This window comes from Vigna unguiculata, chromosome 5 (assembly GCF_004118075.2).
Source record: "Vigna unguiculata cultivar IT97K-499-35 chromosome 5, ASM411807v1, whole genome shotgun sequence".
NCBI classification, from domain to species: Eukaryota; Viridiplantae; Streptophyta; class Magnoliopsida; order Fabales; family Fabaceae; genus Vigna; species Vigna unguiculata.
In genome coordinates, this window is record NC_040283.1 from 30,553,663 (window position 1) to 30,576,216 (window position 22,554).

General features: G+C 40.2%; 2 protein-coding genes across 5 annotated transcripts; one reads left to right on the forward strand and one right to left on the reverse strand.

Annotated features, from left to right (window-relative positions):
• Nucleotides 1-11,615: 11,615 nt before the first annotated feature.
• LOC114184594 lies at nt 11,616-12,248 on the forward strand. Its single transcript, XM_028071910.1, has one exon. The coding sequence runs from the start codon at nt 11,616-11,618 to the stop codon at nt 12,246-12,248; it is 633 nt and encodes a 210-aa protein (XP_027927711.1).
• Nucleotides 12,249-19,382: 7,134 nt separating this feature from the next.
• Nucleotides 19,383-21,911, reverse strand: LOC114183746 (tobamovirus multiplication protein 2B). Of its 4 annotated transcripts, XR_003604511.1 has the most exons (7): nt 21,722-21,911; nt 20,938-21,003; nt 20,772-20,836; nt 20,461-20,551; nt 20,083-20,172; nt 19,920-19,997; nt 19,383-19,528 (listed from the first exon to the last, which is right to left on the reverse strand). XR_003604511.1 is itself a non-coding variant. In XM_028070876.1 (5 exons), the coding sequence occupies exons 1-5, from the start codon at nt 21,893-21,895 to the stop codon at nt 20,134-20,136; spliced, it is 435 nt and encodes a 144-aa protein (XP_027926677.1). In that variant the 5' UTR covers nt 21,896-21,910; the 3' UTR covers nt 19,698-20,133. The 4 variants fall into 4 exon arrangements, 1 of the variants encoding a protein (XP_027926677.1); XR_003604509.1 differs by having other exon boundaries at nt 19,386-19,528; nt 19,920-20,172; nt 21,722-21,910; XR_003604510.1 differs by lacking the exon at nt 19,383-19,528 and having other exon boundaries at nt 19,698-19,997.
• Between the last annotated feature and the right edge of the window lie 643 nt (nt 21,912-22,554).

Sequence of the window (22,554 nt, forward strand, 5' to 3'; positions counted from 1 at the left end):
AACCGTCGAGCCGCTTCATTTTTATGAGTTTCTTAGTTTTTTTTATAATGATAGGATAACTTTGACCTATTCTAAACAAGTTTTATTGCTTAAAAAGGTGACAAATTGTGTAAGATAACATTTTGACTTATCTTGAACTAGTTTTGCCACTCAAAATCGATGAACTATATATGACAAGTAGAATTCTAACATAACTAAAACAAGTCATGTTGCTCATCAATAATTTTAAACAAATTGATATGAATATCAACAAATAATTTCAAATATATTTATCTCATACAAATATAGAAATATTTTATTGTAAGGCCCTTATATTCTGCCCCTCTTTGTTTTGAGAGCTACCCCAATCTAATGGGCCTAAGGGCTGGCCCATAGGTTGTACAAGGCCCCTAAGGCAGCCAAACCCTTCCACTCTTGTCATTCTTGCAAAACAGCTCTTAGCTTACTCTCATTTTCTTCACAGAATGTTGTGCTAGGGTTTAGCCCTAAGCCCTCTCCAAGCTAGCTCAAACCAGATTTTCTACTCCACGTAAGTCTATTCCAACTCATGCTCTTTCTCCATCCAGTTCCTTCCTTGTAATTCCAACTAGGGCTTTTCTTAGTGAACTCGTTTGAACTAGTTCCACTGTTTTTCACCTCTCGAAGCTACTCCTTGAGTTGTTGTCTTCACGGTTCAGGTGTCGAAACTCTTAGCTAACACTTTCCAGGTAGGGAAGTTAGGGTTTCGCGTTTTAAGTTATATTTGATGAGTTCTGTTGCCTTTTTGTGATTTATGTGCATGATTGAAGTTATGATTATATGAATATGGACTGTGTGTTTGGTGCGGTTAAATGATTGATCTGTGCGTACGTGAACAATGGAGGGTCCTATTTTTCTCGCCCAAGCGAGCTTGTCTCGCCTAAGCGAGATTAGTAGTACTCGCCCATTTCTGCCTGCGTCTCGCTCAGGCGAGGAGGTCTCGCCTAAGTGAGAATCCGTGACAGCGCCATTGTTCCTCTTTTCGAGCCCTCGCCTAGGTGAAGGGAGTTCGCCTGAGCGAGACACTCCCTCGCCTGAGCGAGACTCTTCTGCCTGAGCGAGGGGCTGGGCAAGAATGCACCAGGTTCTATTTTCTCTGTTGTTCTAGTATGGTTACTATATTTTTTAGTGATTTGGTCTCTCTAAAGCATGAAATACATAATGTGCATGTATGAAATTGGTTCATGGATTTAATATGATGAGTTGGGTATAGAGTTGATATGAGATATGGAAGGATTCATGGATAAGAAATGATGACTTTTGACATGGTATTGGCATGAGGTACAACTCTATATTCGTGGATTTGGGAAGGATGAGTTGTTATTGATGCAACATGGAATATGAATGAGGAATGGTTATAAAGGTTGGCATGAAATTTATATGTGTGATGAATATTACTTGATTGATTGAGTATGATTAGTCTGTGGTCAGTACGTAATTCCATGAACCTCTAGGTGACACCCCATGGTAGTGCTTCAGTGGTCGGGACGTAATTCCATGACCCCTATTATTGGGAGTTCATGGTGGTACCCCATCTATATAGTCTGGTAAGGATTCAAGGTAAGGTTGCATCCTGACACTCTAAGGAGTCAGTTTGTCTCACTCAGAGTGGACTGACTCTTATGGTGAGAGTAGTAGGATGCCTGAAACTCATTAAGGGCTAACCTTGTGTGGGGGGGATTGAGACATTGTAACACTTGGAACACTTAGCTCGGGGCTGAGCAGCTCGGGGTGAGCAGAGAAATCCACCACAAGTGCAAGCATCCGCTGAATCCGACTAGATTATATGTATCCAGATGAGTTAAGTCTGAGTCTAGTTTATTGTTTGAGAAGTCATAACATTTTTGGATGATATACACTGACTGGTTTGTGTAATAGCATGTGAGTGCATGATAAATGGTCTCTACTCTAGCTTACCATGTTTGCTTGTTTGGTTGCCTTATTTGTGGTTCTTCTCCTTCTACGATGATCATCAATTTATTGATGTGACCATATGCGAGAGGTTCTCGCAGTCAACAGGGGAATGGTGACTCTACTGCTTAACCCGCCTGGGCTGGTTCCCGCTCAGTGGATTTTCTCTTAGGGCTATGGCCCATGAATTAACTTGTTTTAAATTTTAATTGTATTACTATTGGAGTATGTATCCTGTACGTATTGACATCGTGGTGTGCCTCAGGAATTTTCGTTTATAACTCTTGGATATCCTTAAGGAGTGATTCTATACTCCGAACCTTTGCTCGTAATATTATATTGTGTGACGTGTCATTTAAGTAAGTTTATTTATAAAATGGGACGTTACATTTATGGTATCAAAGCAGTCATTCCTTAGGTCTGTAGACTTGGATGTCCGCTTAGCTTTCTCTGTGTCTTTTTGAGTGTTCTTAGTTAAATTTCTGTCTTATCAAGCCTAACCAAGTGATTTCTTGTGTGCCAATGAACTACAGCTGGTGATGTAGCAGATGGAGGCTGCTAGGGTAGCTGTTGAGGATGCCTACAGGCAACATATGGAAGCTCTCCTACAGTTGGAAGAGAACAAGACAGTTGCACCTACTTTTGGTCCCGAGCCACGACCTGCAGTCAGGGATTGGAGCCTGGAGGACTTTCTGAAACACCACCCAGTGAAGTTTGGAGGCAAGACGAGTCCTGACGCCACATACCAATGGCTAAAGGATATGGAGAGAATCTTTGACGCAAAGATGTGTCTAGCAGATAACAGACTGAGATTTACTATATATATGCTCACCGGAGAAGCTGAGCATTGATGGATCAACACCAAATCCATCATGGAGGAGAGAGACGAGCCTGTGACTTAGGAGGCATTCAGGGAGAAATTCCTCTCTAAATATTTCCCAAACAACATCCTATATGCTAAGGAGGTGGAGTTCCTCCAGCTCACTCAGGGAGGGAAGTCTGTAGTAGAGTATGCGCAGAAATTCAAGCACCTCAACCGTTTCTACACCATGCCACTTGATGAGGAGTGGCGATGCAGGAAATTCGAGAATGGTCTCCGCAGTGAGATCCGCTTGATGGTGGCTCCATTTGTCCATTAAGGATTTTGCTGCTCTAGTGGAGAAGGACAGAGTGATGGAGAAGATGAAGCGTGAAATAGAAGGTTAGCGTCCACAATCTGGGTCCAAGCCAAGACATGAGGAGCGAAGGAGACCATATGATAGACCCCACAACCAGTCCCAGGGGCCTAGGAGCTTTCCTCCTTAGCAGGGTCGAGTATAGTGTTACATATGTGGGGGCCCTCATCTGAGGAATGCTTGCCCGCAGATCGAGGGTTACCACAGGTGCAACAATTGTGGCAAAGAGAGCCACTTTGGTAAGGACTGTCCCACTCTTGCTAAGACAGTGGTGCGACCTCCAATCCAGACTCCTACCCAGCACTAGTAAAGGAACAGAGGCAACAGGCCTCAAGCGACGAGCAGGGTTTACACCATGACGGGAGCAAAGGCTGCAGGCTCAAGTAACCTTGTTATGGGTCGTTGTGTGATAGCTGGAAAGGATTTGTGTATTGTATGATTCTAGAACGACACACTCTTTTGTGTCAGATGCATGCGTGAAAAAGTTGGGTCTGCAGGTGTGTTTGCTGTAGTGTGAACTTGTGGTATCTACTCCGGCGTCAGGTTTGGTCAGGACATCGTCCTTATGCGCTAGGTGTCCGATGGAGGTAGAGGAACGCAGGTATAAAGTGAACCTGATATGCCTACCCCTGCAAGTGTTGAAAGTAATCTTGGGGATGGATTGGCTCTCTGCCAATCGCATTCTTATAGATTACCGGGAGAAGAAGTTGTTATTTTCTGACTCAGTGGAGCCTGAGTTGCTATCATCTCAAGGGTTTGTGAAGGAACTACAAGAGGGCGCGCAATGTTACATAATCTTCACGCACCTTGAGGTGGAGAAGGAGGAGAGAATGTCAATTATACCAGTTGTGCACGAGTTTGAGGATGTATTTCCGGATGAGGTGCCAGGGTTGTCTCCCAATAGAGAGGTGGAATTCTCTATTGACCTAGTGCCTAGAATCGGTCCAGTGTCGATGGCTCCGTACCGTATGGCTCCGGCGGAGTTAGTGGAACTCAAGAAACAGATAAAGGAGTTACTAGGGAAGTAGTTCATCCGACCCAGTACTTCACCTTGGGGAGCACCCGTGTTATTGGTGAAGAAGAAGGATGGAAGTTCACGTCTGTGTGTGGACTACCGGTAGTTGAATAAGATGACCATTAAGAACAACTACCCCCTCCCAAGAATTGACGACTTGATGGATCAATTGCACGGATCATCGGTGTTCTCGAAGATTGATCTACGGTCAGGATACCATTAGATATTAGTTAAGACGGATGATGTACAAAAGATTTCCTTCAGGTCACGATATGGACACTACGAGTACGTGATTATGCCTTTTGGTGTGACCAATGCTCCGGCAATGTTCATGGACTACATGAACAAGATCTTTAGACCGTTCCTAGATAACTTTGTCGTGGTCTTCATTGACAACATCCTTATCTATTGCAGAACTCAGAAGGAGCATGCCGAGCACTTGAGACTAGTGCTGGGTGTCTTGAGAGAGAAATAATTGTATGCCAAACTGCTCAAGTGCGAGTTCTGGATGGATGAAGTATAGTTCTTGGGCCATGTGATATCAGCATAGGGCATTAATGTGGATCCAGCAAAGGCTGAGGCAGTAGTAAAGTGGGAAAGTCCCAAGTCAGCAACATAGATCAGAAATTTCGTGGGTCTAGCTGGCTATTATAGGAGGTTCATAGAAGGATTCTCCAAGATAGTGGCGCCTTTGACACAGCTCACCCAAATGACCAACCTTTCACCTGGATAGATAAGTGTGAGGAAAGCTTCTAGGAGCTGAAGAGAAGGTTGACGAGTGCTCCCATATTGGTCATCCCGGATGTTGGGAAACCTTTTGAGGTTTATTGTGATGCCTCTCACCTTGGACTCAGTTGTGTTTTGATGTAAGAAAATAAGACAGTGGCCTATGCTTCGAGGTAACTCAAGGTGCATGAGAGAAACTACCCAACTCATGACTTGGAGTTGGCGGCCATAGTGTTCGCCTTGAAGATCTGGAGGCATTTTCTTTATGGCGCTCAGTTTCGTGTGTTTAGCGACCACAAAAGTCTCAAGTACTTGTTTGATCAGAACGAAATGAACATGAGGCAGAGGAGGTGGATGGAATTCCTGAAGGATTACGATTTTGAGCTTTTGTACCATCCGAGGAAGGTGAATGTGGTGGTTAATGCCTTGAGTAGGAAGATTGTGCATATTGCACACTTGATGATTAAGGAAGTGGAACTGCAAGTGAAATTCAGAGACATGAAACTATAGGTGGAGTTGGGATTCGAGTTCATTAGGTGTAGTACTCTGACTATATCTAGTAACTTCTTGGACTCGATCAGAGAAAGACAGTTGTTAGATGCCAATCTAAACAGAGTTAGAGAACAACTTGGGTCAGATGAGGCTAGAGATTTTGCCTTAGGTAATGATGGCATACTGAGGTTCTAGGGCAGAGTGTGTGTGCCTGATGATGTTGAGGTGAAAAGGATAATCCTTGAGGAAGGTCATAAGAGTCGTCTTAGCCTGCATCCCGGCATGACTAAGATGTATCAGGACCTCAAGGAAACTTTCTGGTGGCAGGGGATGAAGAAAGATGTGGCACAGTTTGTATCAGCCTGTCTGACCTGTTAGAAGGCAAAGGTAGAGCACCAGAGACCCGGTGGGATCTTACAGCCCTTGGAGATACCAGTGTGGAAATGGGACAACATCTCGATGGACTTTGTAACCCATTTGCCACGAACTCTTAGAGGGCACGACACCATCTGGGTTATAGTGGATCGATTGACCAAGAGTGCTCACTTCTTGGCAATGAACTTGAGGATGTCGATGGCCAAGTTGGTCCAGTTGTACATTAAGGAGATAGTGAGGCTGCATGGAGTGCCTTCGAGCATTGTATCAGACAGGGACCCACGGTTCACATCACGATTTTGGCAAACCTTCAAGAGTGCTCTGGGAAGCAAGCTCATGATGAGTTCAGCCTATCATCCTCAGACAAATGGTCAGTCTGAGAGGACGATCCAGTCACTTGAGGAATTCTTACGGACATGCATACTGGATCATTTGGGTGCTTGGGATGAATTGTTACCTTTGATAGAATTCACCTACAATAACAGTTTTCATGCGAGCATTGGCATGGCGCCATATGAGGCTCTATACGGTAGGAAGTGTAGGACTCCTCAATGTTGGTATCAAGATGGGGAAGCAGTGCTTGTCGGACCAGAGTTTTTAGAATAGACCACCGAGAAGGTGAGAATGGTGAGAGACAGAATGCAGGCCTCTTAGAGTAGACAGAAAGCTTATACAGACCGCAAGAAGAGACCTTTAGAATTCACGACCGAAGATCATGTGTTCCTGAGGGTGACTTGAACCACTGTTTTGGGAAGGGCTCTTCGCTCAAGGAAACTCTCCCCTAAGTTCCTTGGCCCTTATCAGATCTCGAGAAGGATTGGGTCGGTAGCTTATGAGATTGCTTTGCCTCCCCAGTTGGCAAATCTTCATCCGGTATTCCATTTGTCGCAGTTGAGGAAGTATGTCTTTAACCTATCTCATGTGTTAGAAGCAGAGGATGTGCAGATCAGAGAGGACCTCACCATGGACGTACCACCAGTTGCTTTAGAAGATAACACAGTTAAGGAACCCCGAGGAAAACCAGTCAATCTGGTCAAAGTCATCTAGGACCGAAGGACAAGTGAATCGACTTGGGAGTTGGAGAAGGATATGAGAAAATCACATTCGCATCTTTTTACCTGGTGAGTTTTCATTTTCGAGGTCAAAATATTTTGTTGTTGGGGAGAATGTAAGGCCCTTATATTCTACCCATCTTTGTTTTGAGAGTTGTCCCAATCTAATGGGCCTAAGTTTTGGCCCACAGGGTGTACAAGGCCCCTAAGGCAGCTAAACCCTTCCATTCTTGTCATTATTGCAAAACAGCTCTTAGCTTACTCTCATTTTCTTCACAAAACGCTCTTCTAGGGTTTAGCCCTAAGCCCTCTCCAAGCTAGCTCAAACCAGATTTTCTACTCCACGTAAGTCTATTCCAACTCATGCTCTTTCTCCATTCAGTTCCTTCCTTGTAATTCCAACTAGGGCTTTTCTTAGTGAACTAATTCCACTGTTTTTCACCTCTCGAAGCTACTCCTTGAGCTATTGTCTTCACGGTTCAGGTGTCGAAACTCTTAGCTAAGACTTTCTAGGTAAGGGAAGTTAGGGTTTTGTGTTTTAAGTTATATTTGATGAGTTCTGTTGCCTTTGGTGATTTGTATGCATGATTGAAGTTATGATGATATGAATATGGACTGTGCGTTTGGTGTGGTTAAATGATTGATCTGTGCGTACGTGAACAATGGAGGGTCCTGTTTTTCTCGCCCAAGCGAGCCTATCTTGCCTAAGCAAGATTAGCAATACTCGTCCATTTCTGCCTGTGCAAGCTGTCGCTCAGGCGACGAGCTCCAGCTTTGAGCGAGAGCATGTCTCGCTCAGGCGAGGACGTCTTGCCTAAGCGAGAGTGCGTGACAGCGCCACTATTCCTCTTTTCAAGCCCTCGCCTAGGCGAAGGGAGCTCTCTTGAGCGAGAGACTCTCTCGCCTGAGCGAGACTCTTCTACCTGAGCGAGGGGTTGGGCGAGAATGCACCAGGTTCTATTTTCTCTGTTGTTCTTGTATGGTTACTATATTCTTGGGTGATTTGGTCTGTTTAAAGCATGAAATACATAATGTGTATGTATGGGATTGGTTCATGGATTTAATATGATGAGTTGGGTATGGAGTTGATATGAGATATGGAAGGATTCATGGATAAGAAATGATGACTTTTGACATGGTATTGGCATGAGGTACATTTCTATATTCGTGGATTTGGGATGGATGAGTTGTTATTGATTCAACATGGAATATGAATGAGGAATGGTTATAAAGGTTGACGTAAAATTTATATGTGTGATGAATATTACTTGATTGATTGAGTATGATTAGTCTGTGGTCAATATGTAATTCCATGAGCCTCTAGGTGAGACCCCATGGTAGTGCTTCAGTGGTCGGGACGTAATTCCATGACCCCTGTTATTGGGAGTTCATGGTGGTGCCCCATCTATATAGTCTGGTAAGGATTCAAGGTAAGGTTGCATCCTGACACTCTAAGGAGTAAGTTAGTCTCACTTAGAGCGGACTGACTCTTGTGGTGAGAGTAGCAGGAGGCCTGAAACTCATTAAGGGCTAACCTTGTGTGGGGGGGATTGAGACATTGTAACACTTGTAACACTTAGCTCGGGGGTGAACAACTCGGGGTGAGCAGAGAAATCCACCACAAGTGCAAGCATCCGCTGAATCCGACTAGTTTATATGTATCCGGATGAGTCGAGTTTGTAAGACCCGAGAAAAATTAAATAGCTATTTAAATAATTATTTAATTATGGCGGGTAACAGAAACATTTAAAGCAATTAATGTGTGGAACTATGACGTGGAAAAGTATTAGCTCAAGTGGTTGAGAGTACTTGTTTGTGTGAGAGGACTTGGGTTCGAGTCCTATGTGTGTCACTTGAATGTTATTTAAATTATGCATTTTTGTTTAGTTATATATTGGAGACTTGACGTGATGATAAATTTCAAAAGACGTAGGAGTTATCACAAATATGATTTGGTTGATTTGGTTATGCTCTTGATTTGGTGATTGATAGGTTGTGGGTTCAAGTCTTACTAAGAACCAAATTAAACTCTCTTCTTTTTTGCCTAATTTTATTTTTGCATGGGATTGAAGAGACATGAAAACCCTATCTGCCAAGAGGGGCAATTTAAGGGGCTGGAAACACTGAATGGAGACCATGATTAACTATTAAACAGGAAACTTAAATAACATTTTCGTTTTGGGTGTTAAGTGCACATAATTGGGGTAGTAAGTGAGAGAGAGAAGGTCATAAGACGAGAAAAAGAGCACTGTGAATTCGTGCTCATCATAAGCAAGGGTTTTTCAGAGTATTGGGGTTGATTGAGAGAAGTGGTGAGGCTGAAATCACGAAGGTTGGAGTGGAAAGCAAAGGCTAGGAAGGTTTTTGTGAAGGGATAAGCATATCAATTAGAATTTAGCAAGGAATCAGGTAAGGGGAGTTGTTTTCGCTTATTTTCATCGTATCCATCGTATTGTGCTGTGTGTGATCATAAGTGTATGAATCCTTCATCTGGTATGTGCTGTTTTTCGCGTTTCTGGGTTCTGCCCAGAAACCGCCTGGCGGGTATGCATGTGCCGCTAGGCGGTTCATTGATTTGTGCTTGATTCTGGGTTCTGGCTGATTGAACCGCCGGGTAGGGATTAATATCCGCTAGGCGGCGTGACTGTGTTCGCGTTGGATGCAGTGGCATTCAGACTTGCGATGTTGGTTTTTATGCATTGGAAATGTAATCTTGTAAAAGTGTGGTCTGGTGGTGCATGGGAATACCCTTCACATTTGACTCGAATAAGAGTTGGATTGTTGGAATGGGTAGAGTCAGAAGTTAATTGTTAGGGTTCATAGTATGTGCGAATTGAGGTTAAAACGTCAAAGGAAATAGGGTAGTGAATTGTGTGTCATACATCGTATGATATTAACTGTGGAGCATAAGTTAAATTCTAGACAACTGGGCATATCACGGGTTCAGCAACCTGAAGGGTTCTGATTTCTGATACACCGCCCGGCGGTGTCTAGCCTGCCGCCAGGCGGTGACGGGAACAGTGGCATCACATGTGTGGATTTAGGCTGGTTATATGGAATAGGTTATGTGTGCTGTTAGAAATGGGGGAAGGGTATAGTGCTGAATCATATAGTCAAGTAAGTAAGTATAAGGTTGGGAAGGGGTTGATGGTATGACTACGCGATGAGTTGTTGATAGACGTGTTAAGGAGAATGAGAGTATAGGGTGACATTAGTTATTGGTTCAGATTTTTGAAAGGTTAGTATTGTGCCTCTTTGCTGTTATATGTCTGTGATTATGAATTATGGGACTGAAGTGTCTTTAGTGACTTGGAAACTTAAATATAAGATATGTGATTATGCAATATTGTGTGTGTGGGACAAGATTTATGGCAGTGTAGTGTGACGTGAGTATGATGAGAGGAGAAGTGATCTGAACTGTGGTATTGTGAGGGGAAACGGAGTGTTGGTAATGGTGTGAGGATTAACGTTGTTAGAGAGAGGAAAGAGAGTACATAAATGTGTCTAGCTTAGGTACCAGAGTGACACCTGGGAAGTTGTAGGGCTGGAAACTAACAAACTCTGATAAAATAAGAGTGCAGAATATTTTAGAGCATTTTAGAATTGCAGAACCAACCATTTTGAGTGCCAAAACCAGTAACAGGGAGTCACTGGTATGGCGCCTGGCGGTCTGCTGATACCGCCAAGTGATAGGAATCACTAGGAAAGACTCCTGCACCGCGTGGCGCCTGGGGGCAAGGGAGTGCTCCGCCAGGTGGTGTTGGGAAAACAGTGGCATTGGGAGGGCGTTGGCGCCTAGCGGCGGGCAGGTACCGCTAGGCGGTCTGAACCTGTTTCGCCAGGCGGTGCTGGCTGATGCGCCAGGCGACTGCGCAGCAGGTTATGAGTTGTGTGTGTTGTTTTAACTGACAATGATGCTTTGCTTGGATCGGGAGATCTTGTGCCATGAGCGGGTAGGTTCATGGATGGTGGTTAACATGTAATGATATGAGCGGGGAGGTTCATATCCAGTTACTCTCACGTGGGGATACGAGCGAGGTAGGTTCGTATGTTCCGTGCTCACGGTTGAGAGATGCCACGTGCGGGGAGGTACGGGGCTGGTGGATCACATGTGTTGGACTACGGGCGGGCAGGTCCGTAGAGCAGGACTACGAGCGGGGAGGTTCATAGAGGCAGGACCACGAGCGGGCAGGTTCGTGTGAGCATCATATTTTCGAGTCCAAGGCTAACCAATTGTGTGATTTAAAGGCCATAAAGCCTTGGGGTTAAGGTCTTGGCCAAGAACTATGTAGAATGAATAAGATGGGTGAATGATCTATCTTGTGTTTTATATACTTGTTATTTTATTTTCTCAGCTCACCCTTTCTGTTTGTGTATGGCGATGATCGTGTGATTCGTTGCACGGGAGCAGATGTTGATACAGGTGGTGCTGAGGATGTCCAGGCGACAGAGTGAGGGCTAGCTTTGGGATTAGAGCTAGGATTTTCTCACCTGTATTTTCATACTTTTATTTATGAACACAAATTTCGAGAACTTGTATCACTTTATTGTTTAAGTTATGAGTTTTGGCGCGCTTTTTAATAAATTTAAATTTTCCCGCATTAGGATTGTTATTAATATGACTTTTGATATAATTTAATTCTTTTATTATTTATTTGTAAGTAATATTCCTTAGGGATATTACATTTGGTATCAGAGCAAACGTTTTGATTTTTCTGGGAAAACTGGGGAGTGAGTTGACGTTTATTGTGTGAAATTGGATGATGTGTGTTGATTGTTAAACTTGCTAATGTGTATTTTAATCTTTGGGTGTTTAATTTTAACAGCTAAAGTATGTGGCGTGCACAGGCAATGGCAAACAGGAGGCGTAGAAATACCGCTGGGGCTGATGAGATTGCTAACGCAATCCACAAGATGGTGGATGCGATGCAGCCCGTAGCAGCACCCCCAAGAGCCATGATTCCCCCTGTGAGACCTGTGACCATGGAGGACTTCATGCGTCATAAGCCGGCGAAATTCACTAGGAAAGCCACCCCAGATGAGGCTGACGCATGGCTCCAAGAGTGCGAGAAGATATTCAGAGTGATAGAATGCACGGAGGCCCAGAAGCTTAATTTCACCACATTTCTGTTGGTGACCGAGGCCGAGTATTGGTGGATGAGCATGCAGCAACAGATGCTGAACAGAGCTGAAGAGGTGACTTGGGCCAACTTCAGGACGAGGTTCCTGGAGAAGTACTTCCCTGACAGCGCTAAACACGAGCGCGAGGCCGAGTTTCTCACCCTGCAGCAGGGGAACCTGTCAATACAGGCGTATGTGGAGAGGTTTGAGTACCTCTCGAGGTTTTATTCTCAAACAGTGACGGAGGAGTGGCGCTGTAGGAAGTTTGAGGGCGGCCTCAAACATGAGCTGAGGCGTTTTATCGTACCACTGAGGGTACGGGAGTTTCCGATCTTGGTGGAGCAAGCCAAGAGTGTCGAGTAGCTGGAGATGGGACCCAGTCGGGTCAGCCGTACTCAAAAGAGTAATGCTGAGGGCAGACAACAAAAGAAGCCCTATAGTAAACCAACTTCATCTTCATAGAAGCTGAGATGTTATAACTGTGGAGGGGAACACTTACGGAGGGATTGCACTAGACTCGCCAGCAGTGGAGGCAGTGGTATGAGCACTCGCAAGTGCTATGCCTGTGACCAACCAGGACATTTCGCCAAAAAATGTCCTAATAGGAAGACTGCTCCAGTATCACGATCTTAGCCACCTTCGTCTGATAGCCTGAGAGCAGCAAGCCAGGTTTTTGCCATGACCAGCACAGAGGCCACCCGGTCAGGTAACCTGATTCTGGATCGTTGTTTTCTTTTTGGTAATAGTGTGTTGGTATTTTTTGACTCAGGAGCTTCGCACTCTTTCATATCCCATGACAGTGTGGAGAGATTGGGATTGTCTACTCATGATCTGTGATGCAAGTTGATGGTCTCGACACCAACATCTGAACAGGTATCAACAAATCTAGCCTGTGTCGGATGCTTGATGGAGGTAGAGGGCAGATGCTTCAAGGTGAACCTCGTTTGCCTGCCTTTGGAGGGGTTGGAGGTAATATTGGGAATGGACTGGCTGTCTACCAACCACGTGGTGCTTGATTGTGGACGGCGCAGAGTTGTATTCCCAGATACTGAGGGGATAAAGTTGATGACGTCGAGAAAGGCAGTGAAGGAGATGAGGCAAGGATCCACTTCCTTTGTGATAGTAGCTCAAGAGAAGAAGATGAGTACCAAGGAGCAGATTAGTCGAATACCAGTGGTGGATGAATACGCCGACGTATTTCCAGATGAGATACCTGAGTTACCACCCAGCCAGGATATAGATTTCTTAATTAATCTAATCCCTGGAGCGGGTCCAGTGTCGGCAGCACCGTATAGAATGGCATCAGCTGAACTAGCAGAGTTGAAGAAACAGATAGAAGACTTGTTAGAGAAGAAATTCATCCGACCCAGTGCCTCACCGTGGGGAGCCCCGGTGTTACTAGTGAAGAAGAAAGATGGTAGCTCTCGGCTGTGTGTTGATTATCGGCAACTGAATAAATTGACGATAAATAATAAATACCCGCTGCCGAGGATTGATGATCTGCTGGATCAGCTGAGAGGGGCAGGTGTGTTCTCTAAAATCGACTTAAGGTCTGGCTATCATCAGATCTTAGTCAAGCCAGAGGACGTCCAGAAAATAGCCTTCAGATCGAGATATGGGCATTACGAATATGTCGTGATGCCATTTGGAGTGACCAATGCTCCAGCTGTCTTCATGGATTATATGAACCGTATTTTCAGGCCATACCTTGACAAATTTGTGGTGGTGTTTATAGATGATATCCTCATCTATTCTCGGACCAAGGAGGAACATGCGGGTCATTTGAGAGTTGTATTGGAAGTACTGAGAGAACACCAGTTGTACGACAAATTGTCTAAATGCAAATTCTGGTTGGACAAGGTGCAATTTTTGGGGCATGTGATTTCTTCGCATGGTATTGCAGTAGACCCGAGCAAGATAGAGACATTGTTGAAATGGGAAAGACCTCAGACAATCATAGAAGTTAGAAGTTTTTTGGGGTTGGCCGGGTACTACAGGAGGTTTGTAGAGGGGTTTTCTAAAATGGTGAGTCCATTAACTCAACTCACTAGAAAAGATCAACCCTTCTCTTGGACTGATAAATGCGAAGAGTGTTTCAAGGAGATGAAGAGGAGGTTGACTACAGCTCTGATTCTCATTATTCCAGGTACCAGTAAAATGTTTGAGGTATACTGCGACGCATCCTACCAGGGTTTGGGTTGTGTACTAATGCAGGAGAAGAGGCCGGTAGCCTATGCTTCCAGGCAGTTAAAGGTGCACGAGAAGAACTACCCTACCCATGATTTGGAGCTGGTCGTTGTAGTGTTTGCCATTAAAACATGGAGGCACTATTTGTATGGCTCGCAATTTCAGGTTTTCAGTGATCATAAAAGCTTGAAATATCTGTTCGATCAGAAGGAGCAAAATATGAGACAGCGGCGCTGGATGGAGTATCTCAAGGATTACGATTTTGAGTCGGAAAAGGATGCACATCTCAGCTATGATGGTGAAGGAGTTGGAGTTAATTGAGAAGCTCAGGGATATGAACCTGGGTATGCAGCTGGGTGAGGATTCCATCAGATGCAGTGTTCTCACACTGACTAGTGATGTGTTGGAGACCATCTGTGATCAACAGAAGGATGATGCTGAGTTACAACAATTTGTGAGTTGGATAGGGACTGAGAAATGGAAGGATTACAGGATCGGGACAGATGGTATCCTAAGGTTCAGAGATATAGTCTGTGTGCCTGGGAATTAGAGATTGAGGAAACAGATCATGGAGGAAGGGCATAAAAGTCGTCTTAGCATACACCCAGGTATGACTAAGATGTATCAGGATCTGAAACAGTCCTTCTGGCGGAATGGGATGAAAACCGACATTGCTGACTTTGTAGCATCGTGCTTGGTATGTCAAAAAGCCAAGATTGAGCATCAGCGGACGGCGGGGTACACTTGAGCCATTGGATATCCCTCAGTTGAAATGGGATAGTATTGCCATGGATTTCGTCACTCATTTCCCGAGGTCTACAAAGGGGCATGACTCAATCTGGGTAGTAGTGGACAGGTTGACGAAGTGTGCTCATTTCTTTGCCATTAATCAGAAATGGTCATTGGATAAATTGGCCGATTTATATGTGCGTGAAGTGTTCAGGTTACACGGTGTGCCTGCTAGTATAGTATCAGACAGAGATCCGAGATTCACATCTCGTTTTTGGCAGTCCCTACAGGCAGCATTGGGGACTCAGTTGAGGATGAGTTTTGCATACCATCCACAGATCGATGGGCAGTCGGAGCGTACAATTCAGTCCTTGGAAGATCTCTTGAGAGCTTGTGTTCTAGATCATATGGGAAGTTGGAGTGAGATGCTTCCATTGGTGGAGTTCACGTACAACAATAGTTATCACTCCAGTATCGGTATGGATCCTTATGAGGCGTTGTATGGGCGACGGTGTAGGACACCATTGTGTTAGAACCAGGATGGGGAATCATTGGTGTCGGGTCCCGAGTTTTTGCAGCAGACTTCTGAGAAGGTTAGAGGGATTCAGGAGAGAATGAGGGCCACTCAGAGCAGACAAAAGTCATACACGGATAAGAGGAGGCGACCTCTAGAGTTTGAGGTTCATGTATTTCTTAGAGTGACACCGACGGCAAGAATTGGGAGGGCCATCAAATCAAGGAAGCTAACTCCGAGGTTTGTAGGGCCTTATTAGATCTTAAGGAGAATTGGCACTACAGCTTATGAGGGCTAGCTTTGGGATTAGAGCTAGGATTTTCTCACATGTATTTTTATACTTTTATTTATGAACACGAATTTCGAGAACTTGTATCACTTTATTGTTTAAGTTATGAGTTTTGGCGCGCTTTTTAATAAATTTAAATTTTCTCGCGTTGGGATTGTTATTAATACGACTTTTGATATAATTTAATTCTTTTATTATTTATTTGTAAGTAATATTCCTTAGGGATGTTACAGAGTCTGAGTCTAGTGTATTGTTTGAAAAGTCATAACATGTTTGGATGATATACACTGCATGGTTTGTGTAATAGCCTGTGACTGCATGATAAATGGTTTATACTCTAGCTTGCCCTGTTTGCTTGTTTGGTTGTCTTGTATGTGATTCTTCTTCTTTTGCGATGATCATCAATTTATTGACATGAGCAGATGCGAGAGGTTCTTGCAATCAACGGGGAATGGTGACTTTGCTGCTTAGCTCGCCTGGGCTAGTTCCCGCTTAGTGGATTTTCTCTTAGGACTATGGCCCATGTATTAACTTGTTTTAAATCTTAATTGTATTATTGTTGGAGTATGTATCCTGTACATATTGACATCGTGGTGTGTCTCAGAAATTCTCTTTTATAACTCTTAGATATCCTTAAGGAGTGATTTTATACTTTGAACCTTTGCTCGTAATATTTATATTGTGTGACGTGTCATTTAAGTAAGTTTATTTATAAAATGGGACGTTACATTTATCACAGCCAAATTGGAATAAGTATGTAATTCAAAAAAACATCTTTGAAGGATAATCTAATAAATCTCAATAAAAGTAATAAAATAAATCATTAAATTAAAATAATAATTAATAAAATAAGAAAGAAATTAGAGATGCAAATTAAGAAACGAATAATTAATTATAAATAAGATCGACATAATATACTCATTACTCTAAGTTAGAAATCATCATTTTTCTTAACTAGAACAATTTTCAAAATAGGCTTAAATATATTAAGGAAAAATAAAAGTTAACCAAATAATACTCATAATTTTATTAGGTAACTCCAAAGCTTGTTTGTCATAAAAAAGTTTTTTCCTTTGTTAATACTACAATCAAGTGACTCCTTTCAAAATCCGTCTCACAATATTTTCCACAATTTGACAAAAAAACTTCAACACATTGTAATTGTAAGGCTGTTTCTTCCTGTAACCCATCAATTATTGGATTTTATTTTTTGGAACACACTAATATCAATTTCGAATATATTTTTTTGGAAGACACTCATAAAAGATTTTCAGAAGCCTTTGATTAGGTGTACGAAGAAATTTGATGGGTGCAGGAAGAAACACCCACTTGGTAAGTATGCTGATAATGGCATTTGTGAAATGAATTGGTGGGAGGGTGTATCTAGGGATGTCAACGGGGTGGGTAAGGTACGGGTAGTAGCTCCCCCGTACCCTACCCGCTAGATAAATATCTGCCCCGTACCCGTATCCATATCTGTCGGGTATCCGTTATGTGGGTATCCGTCTATTTTTTTCATACCCGCAGATATCCACGGGTACCCACGAATATTTACAAAATTATTTAAAAAATAAATATTTAATCATAAATTCAAATAAAATAAATAAAATACATCACTGTCATAAATTTTAAATAAATTTTAAATAACTCAAGTCCAAATAATTATAAAAATAAATATAAAATAACGTTCAACATGATGGAAATTCTTTAATTAATGTTTTGATCAACAAGTCCACTTTCTCCGATTGATTCCTGAAAAATAATCAAATAATAAACCTCAACTATCACGTGCCAAATATTCTTATTTTGATTCCATCATTTGACAACAAGCATACCATAAACGTCACTATCTATATATGGTTTGATGTATATGCCCAATTTCAAAGAAGGAGAAGAGAAAAATGTTAAGGGATGTACTTGAAAGAAGACAACGTACCAATACTTGAAGTTAGAAAAATGAAGACAGAGGACAAGATGTGCAACTTATAAAAAATTAGGACAAAATGTTTTTTACTAATATATATATATATATATATATATATATATATATATATATATATATATAAGGGTTTTTTCGTGAATTAAAGTTTAGCGGGTACGAGTATCTACGGATACGGATACTATGATACCCGTACCCGCCCCGTTAACATGCGGGTATCAAAAATACCCGTATTCACGGTTAGCGGGTATCCATTTTTAATATCCATTTCTTATCCATTGCGGGTTTTATCCGCGGCTACCCATGAATACGGATATTTTTGACATCTCTAGTGTATCCACAAAGGAACGTGGCATTTAAAGTTAAAAAAAAAAAGATTGATGGAGAATCTCCCCCAAATACATGCTAGGTTATGCAAATTGGTTGGAAGGTACGCTTTATTCAATCGGATTAATGATTAAGTTAAAATTATTGTTAATAAATAACACTTTTTTTTGTAAGAGAAATCATGCAATTAATTTCTTATATTAAGAGATAAGGTAATCTTTTTAATATTAGTTTAAGTATTTGATCTAATACATCGGGTGTTAAAATTCCATTTTTTAGTACTTATTTATCTTAGTTATATTGTATTATTAAAATTGTAACTTGGGATGACAAAAATACTCGTGTTTATGAGTATTTACACATAAAATTCGTGATGGATAGTTGGTACTCGCGAATATTTGTTATATTTAGGTAACGATATTAAGATACCTGTTTATTGACAGATCGTGTGCGAATATCATATTATTTATACCGAGAGTACTTATTACCCGTACAAAATTAAAATTATATTTTATTAAATTTAATTTAATTAAAATTATATTTATATTTATATTTTATTAAATAAATTTAATTTAAATTTACTTTATTTATATTTTATTTTACATTTTTTATAATTTTATTTAATTTTAATTTTAAAAATTTATAAAATATATTTTTTTTTAAATATATGTAGATATCCACGTCTACATGTAAGTTTTAAAAAACCCACAAATATTTTTTTACTGTGAGCCAAGTTGCTAGTAGGCACCCTGCTCCACCGTATTACCATCCCCTCATAATGAGCATTCTAACTCAAGCTAACCGGTCATTTATAAAGTTTAGTTTTTAAGTGAATTGCAATTTTTTTATAAACGATTTATTTTGGTTCAGTTAAGAAAAACTACACAAATTTAAATAAAAGTAACAAAAATCAAATATATTTTTAAAATTGAAATTATATTTTGAAATTAAATTTATATTTTAGATATAATTTATTATATAAATTATAATGTATGTACCTGTTTTATAAAATAATATTACTCCACTCTTTTTAAAATATCATTATTTTACGAAACAAGTTACTTTTCAGACCGATACCAAACCTATTTTCACATCCCTATATATCACTTCTACCCTGTAAATATTTTCTATATGTATTTATAATTTCAATGTGCCAATGTAAATCAATTCATGATCTGGTTTTAAGTTTGTAAAATTTTTAGACAGAAATTTAGTTGACATTATTATATAAGGTTATGTTTTTATTCTACAGAAATAGTTGAAAAAAATGCCAAGAGCACAGTTGAGCTTTTTCCATCTTTTGCATCCCATAAAATTCTTAAACACCCCGTTTCTACGAATTGATTAGAAGAGGTTAAAAGTTTAGGTAAGTGATCTACATTATTTCTGATATTGCAATTTTGTATCTTTTTGTACTTCAACAATGGATCAAAGTACCATAATAATCAGAAGAGAAACTGATTAGATTATGCACAAATAACAAAGTGAACTATAGCAACAAGAAAAAATCCAGTTCATCTTACAAAATAAAATAAAAAAAAAAAAAAGACAAAACAAATGTAACCCAAATAATAATTTTCATCAGTTTTAATACTCCCCGTACTCTTCAAAGTTGTTTTCCCCATTCCCTTTTGGATCATTTTTACTGGCTTGATTAACTGCATATGAAAGTTAAACTTTGTCTATCAGTCTTAACTATATCAGCAAGGTGTCAAATTTTGTATTCCCTCTTTCTTCTCTACATCCAAATCTCTCTTTTATAAAAAGAAAAAATAGATAATAGTTGAATTTAGTAGTGATAACAATAAGAATAGAAACACAAGGGCATATGTAGAAGTGGCATCATAGAATTGTTTTTTCTTTCTCTCTGCTTTGAAAATGGTACATTCTGTAGCAAGTAAAACAAAATTGACTTCATAAAAGATACACCACTTTCACATTACATTTGGCAATTCACCAGAGTTGAAAAGAAAACATAAGATTAAAATGGACGGAAATACATTACAGGACACAGATAGCCAATTGTCATCAAGCAATTAAAAGCCTAACCTTGAGTTCTTTGGACAACATTCCCTATATGAAACTTGGAAACTGTCATTAGTACTCAACAGGTTTCTCGGTTGAATGCTTTATCAGAAGATGGAACAACATTTTGTTATTTGATGTGCAGGAAAATTGCAAGAAGGAAACACAGCAAGTCTAAGTTCCAAACCTTCCAAAAACTCTGCATGAATTGATCACAGGTGACACTATACAAGTTTGTTTAACTGGTTCCTTGAGAATGGTTTCCCGGTTCAAGTTCCTGTTAAGGAAAACATTGAAAATGATCAGCCATAAAGCACCAAAATCATCCACAAAGCTCATCACCTTCTGCATATTTCTTATTATGTTCATTATTCCTTTCTTTTTTTTCCCATGTAGAGCAAGGTTCATCTTAGATAGAATTATACAAACAAAAAAAACTTTGTCGTAAAGTCTACTAGTTCCTAGCTTTCTCCAATCAGAACATACACTCTAAATATTAAACTTTACTTTCAATTACAAGGCAATATTTACAACTGCATTGGTGACAACACTATCATATTTACACCTGCTGAAGAGGATGGGTTCGTGATAGTGCACTAAGCTGGCTACTTTCCATATTTGAGAGCACCTGAACCACGGTCTTCAGATGCGGAACACTGCAAATTCATGATCCACATCAGCCACAGTAAAAACAAAACCCACAAAATGCACTGAATTTCACACCAAATCATGATGCACCACTAGGCATCAGCACAACATCTTCAAGATGCATAATTAGCACTAAACAATTTAGCTCAAGGTTTCAACTCATAACACTTCATATGCACCCTAGTTCCAAATTATAGCTTATTCAATTAGACAAGAGAAGGTTCTGACTTTTGTAGCCCATTTTCCATGTGTCCATCCAGAGATGATATCACCTTAGGTAACTGCTCCAAAATCTGTGCAACAAAAAACCGAAAGCAACCATCATTACACACTTTTCCACATTGATGAGTCATCTCATCTACAACTATAACCCTGCATCAGATAAATACAATACCTGCTCTGTGTTCTTAATGGTGGGAACCATAGCCAAAAGGTTCTTAGGAAGCTTAACCAGTTGAGCCTGCAAACGATACAAAAAGGGCAAATTCAGCAAAACTAAAGATTTTGGTTAACAGTGTACATATTTTTACTGTCAATTACTCCATGACTTTTGAAGTAACTTAATTGTTCATGCACATCTAATTTAACGATTTTCATCGTCAATCATTCGGACATTATCGTAAGCACGACCTTCAAAGAAAGAGTTCACTATAAAATAAACGAACTTAACATATAAGATAGCACACGAATGCGTAAAAGTGTTAAAATTTTCAAGAAACAACAGGTCTCTAAATGTTCAAACTGATAATATTTTATTTTCTGAAAAAAAAAAAAAAAGAAGCTCTAATTTAAACCTAAATGCGTAAAAACGTTGCAATTGCATCATGCTGTACAATTCAATAATAAGTTGGTCTCTCATTTAGTATCAAATTGGACCTGTAAAAATAAGTCATTGGTCCTCAACCATTAAATCCTGATAACAAATGATCTCGCAAATCCTAAGTACAAGTCATCACTGCGACGACATTTTCCACAGATAATAAATAATAATCGTCGCCCAACCATGAACTAAACCCTAACATCAAACAACAACATGCAAAACAATCAAAACTGGTCTCCCATCAAAAGATCATCTGATCAAACATCAAAATGTTATTGTTGAAAGCAAAGTTTTATTTACTTTTTTATTTATATATAATTTTTGCAATTTCAATGAATTGATAGTGTTGATGTGGTACCTGGGCAGGAGAAGAGTGCTGCATAAGGTGGAGGAGGTTGGAAGTAGACTGCACCGCCTGCGAGATCTGCTCGGCCACCGTAGCCTTCGCCGTCCCTCCGCCGCCGACCGAGCCCGGTGCCGCCATTCTTCGCCAGAACGCAGTTTGACCGTTTATTAAATTGTCGAGATTCATTTGTCAATGCTTTATTGATTCGTGCTAATTGTTTTTTTTTTTACTGATCTGAATCAGAACTATGGCTGTTAATTTCAATATGGTGAAAGATTAAAGAGTTAAAAGGGTTAATTTCAATATGGTGAATTGTTAGACTTTTATATCATCATAAAAGAAATAAGATCAAAATATTACGATTTCAATTCTTTTTGATAAGTCAATACATTATTAAATATTTAACTGGTGAACATAATTTGTGAAAATTGAAAGCCTTTTAGTAAAATACACCCAAAATAAATTTAAGTAAAATGGTTCATAAAAAAATATCGATAAATAGTGAAATGATTAATTAAATATATATGTTAAATTGTTCTCCTTATATTTTCTTGAAAAATCAATGTTTTATAACAATAATATAGAAGTTTTCTTGTTAATTTTTCTCTTATTGGTTACTTGATTATAATAGTCGCTTTTTTTTTTTATTTAACCTCCTTTTACACAGATAATTATCCCAGTTTTTCTTATGCTTTTATTTTTAATAAATTAACGGATTTTGATTTAATCTTTATAAAAATAATTTATTTTCATTTCTTTAAAAAAAAAACATCTTTAGTCACTATTGTACTTTACACCATTCTCTTATACATAATACTTTGTGGGATGATAAGATAGACAAGAGA

Coding starts and splice junctions, on each gene's coding strand:
- LOC114184594 (XM_028071910.1), top strand. CDS start 11,616: ATGGCAAACAGGAGGCGTAGAAATACCGCTGGGGCTGATGAGATTGCT.
- LOC114183746 (XM_028070876.1), bottom strand. CDS start 21,895: ATGAATCTCGACAATTTAATAAACGGTCAAACTGCGTTCTGGCGAAGA. Junction 21,004..21,721: donor AGCACTCTTCTCCTGCCCAG/GTACCACATCAA, acceptor TATCGTTTGCAG/GCTCAACTGGTTAAGCTTCC. Junction 20,552..20,771: donor ATGGAAAATGGGCTACAAAA/GTCAGAACCTTC, acceptor ATGAATTTGCAG/TGTTCCGCATCTGAAGACCG.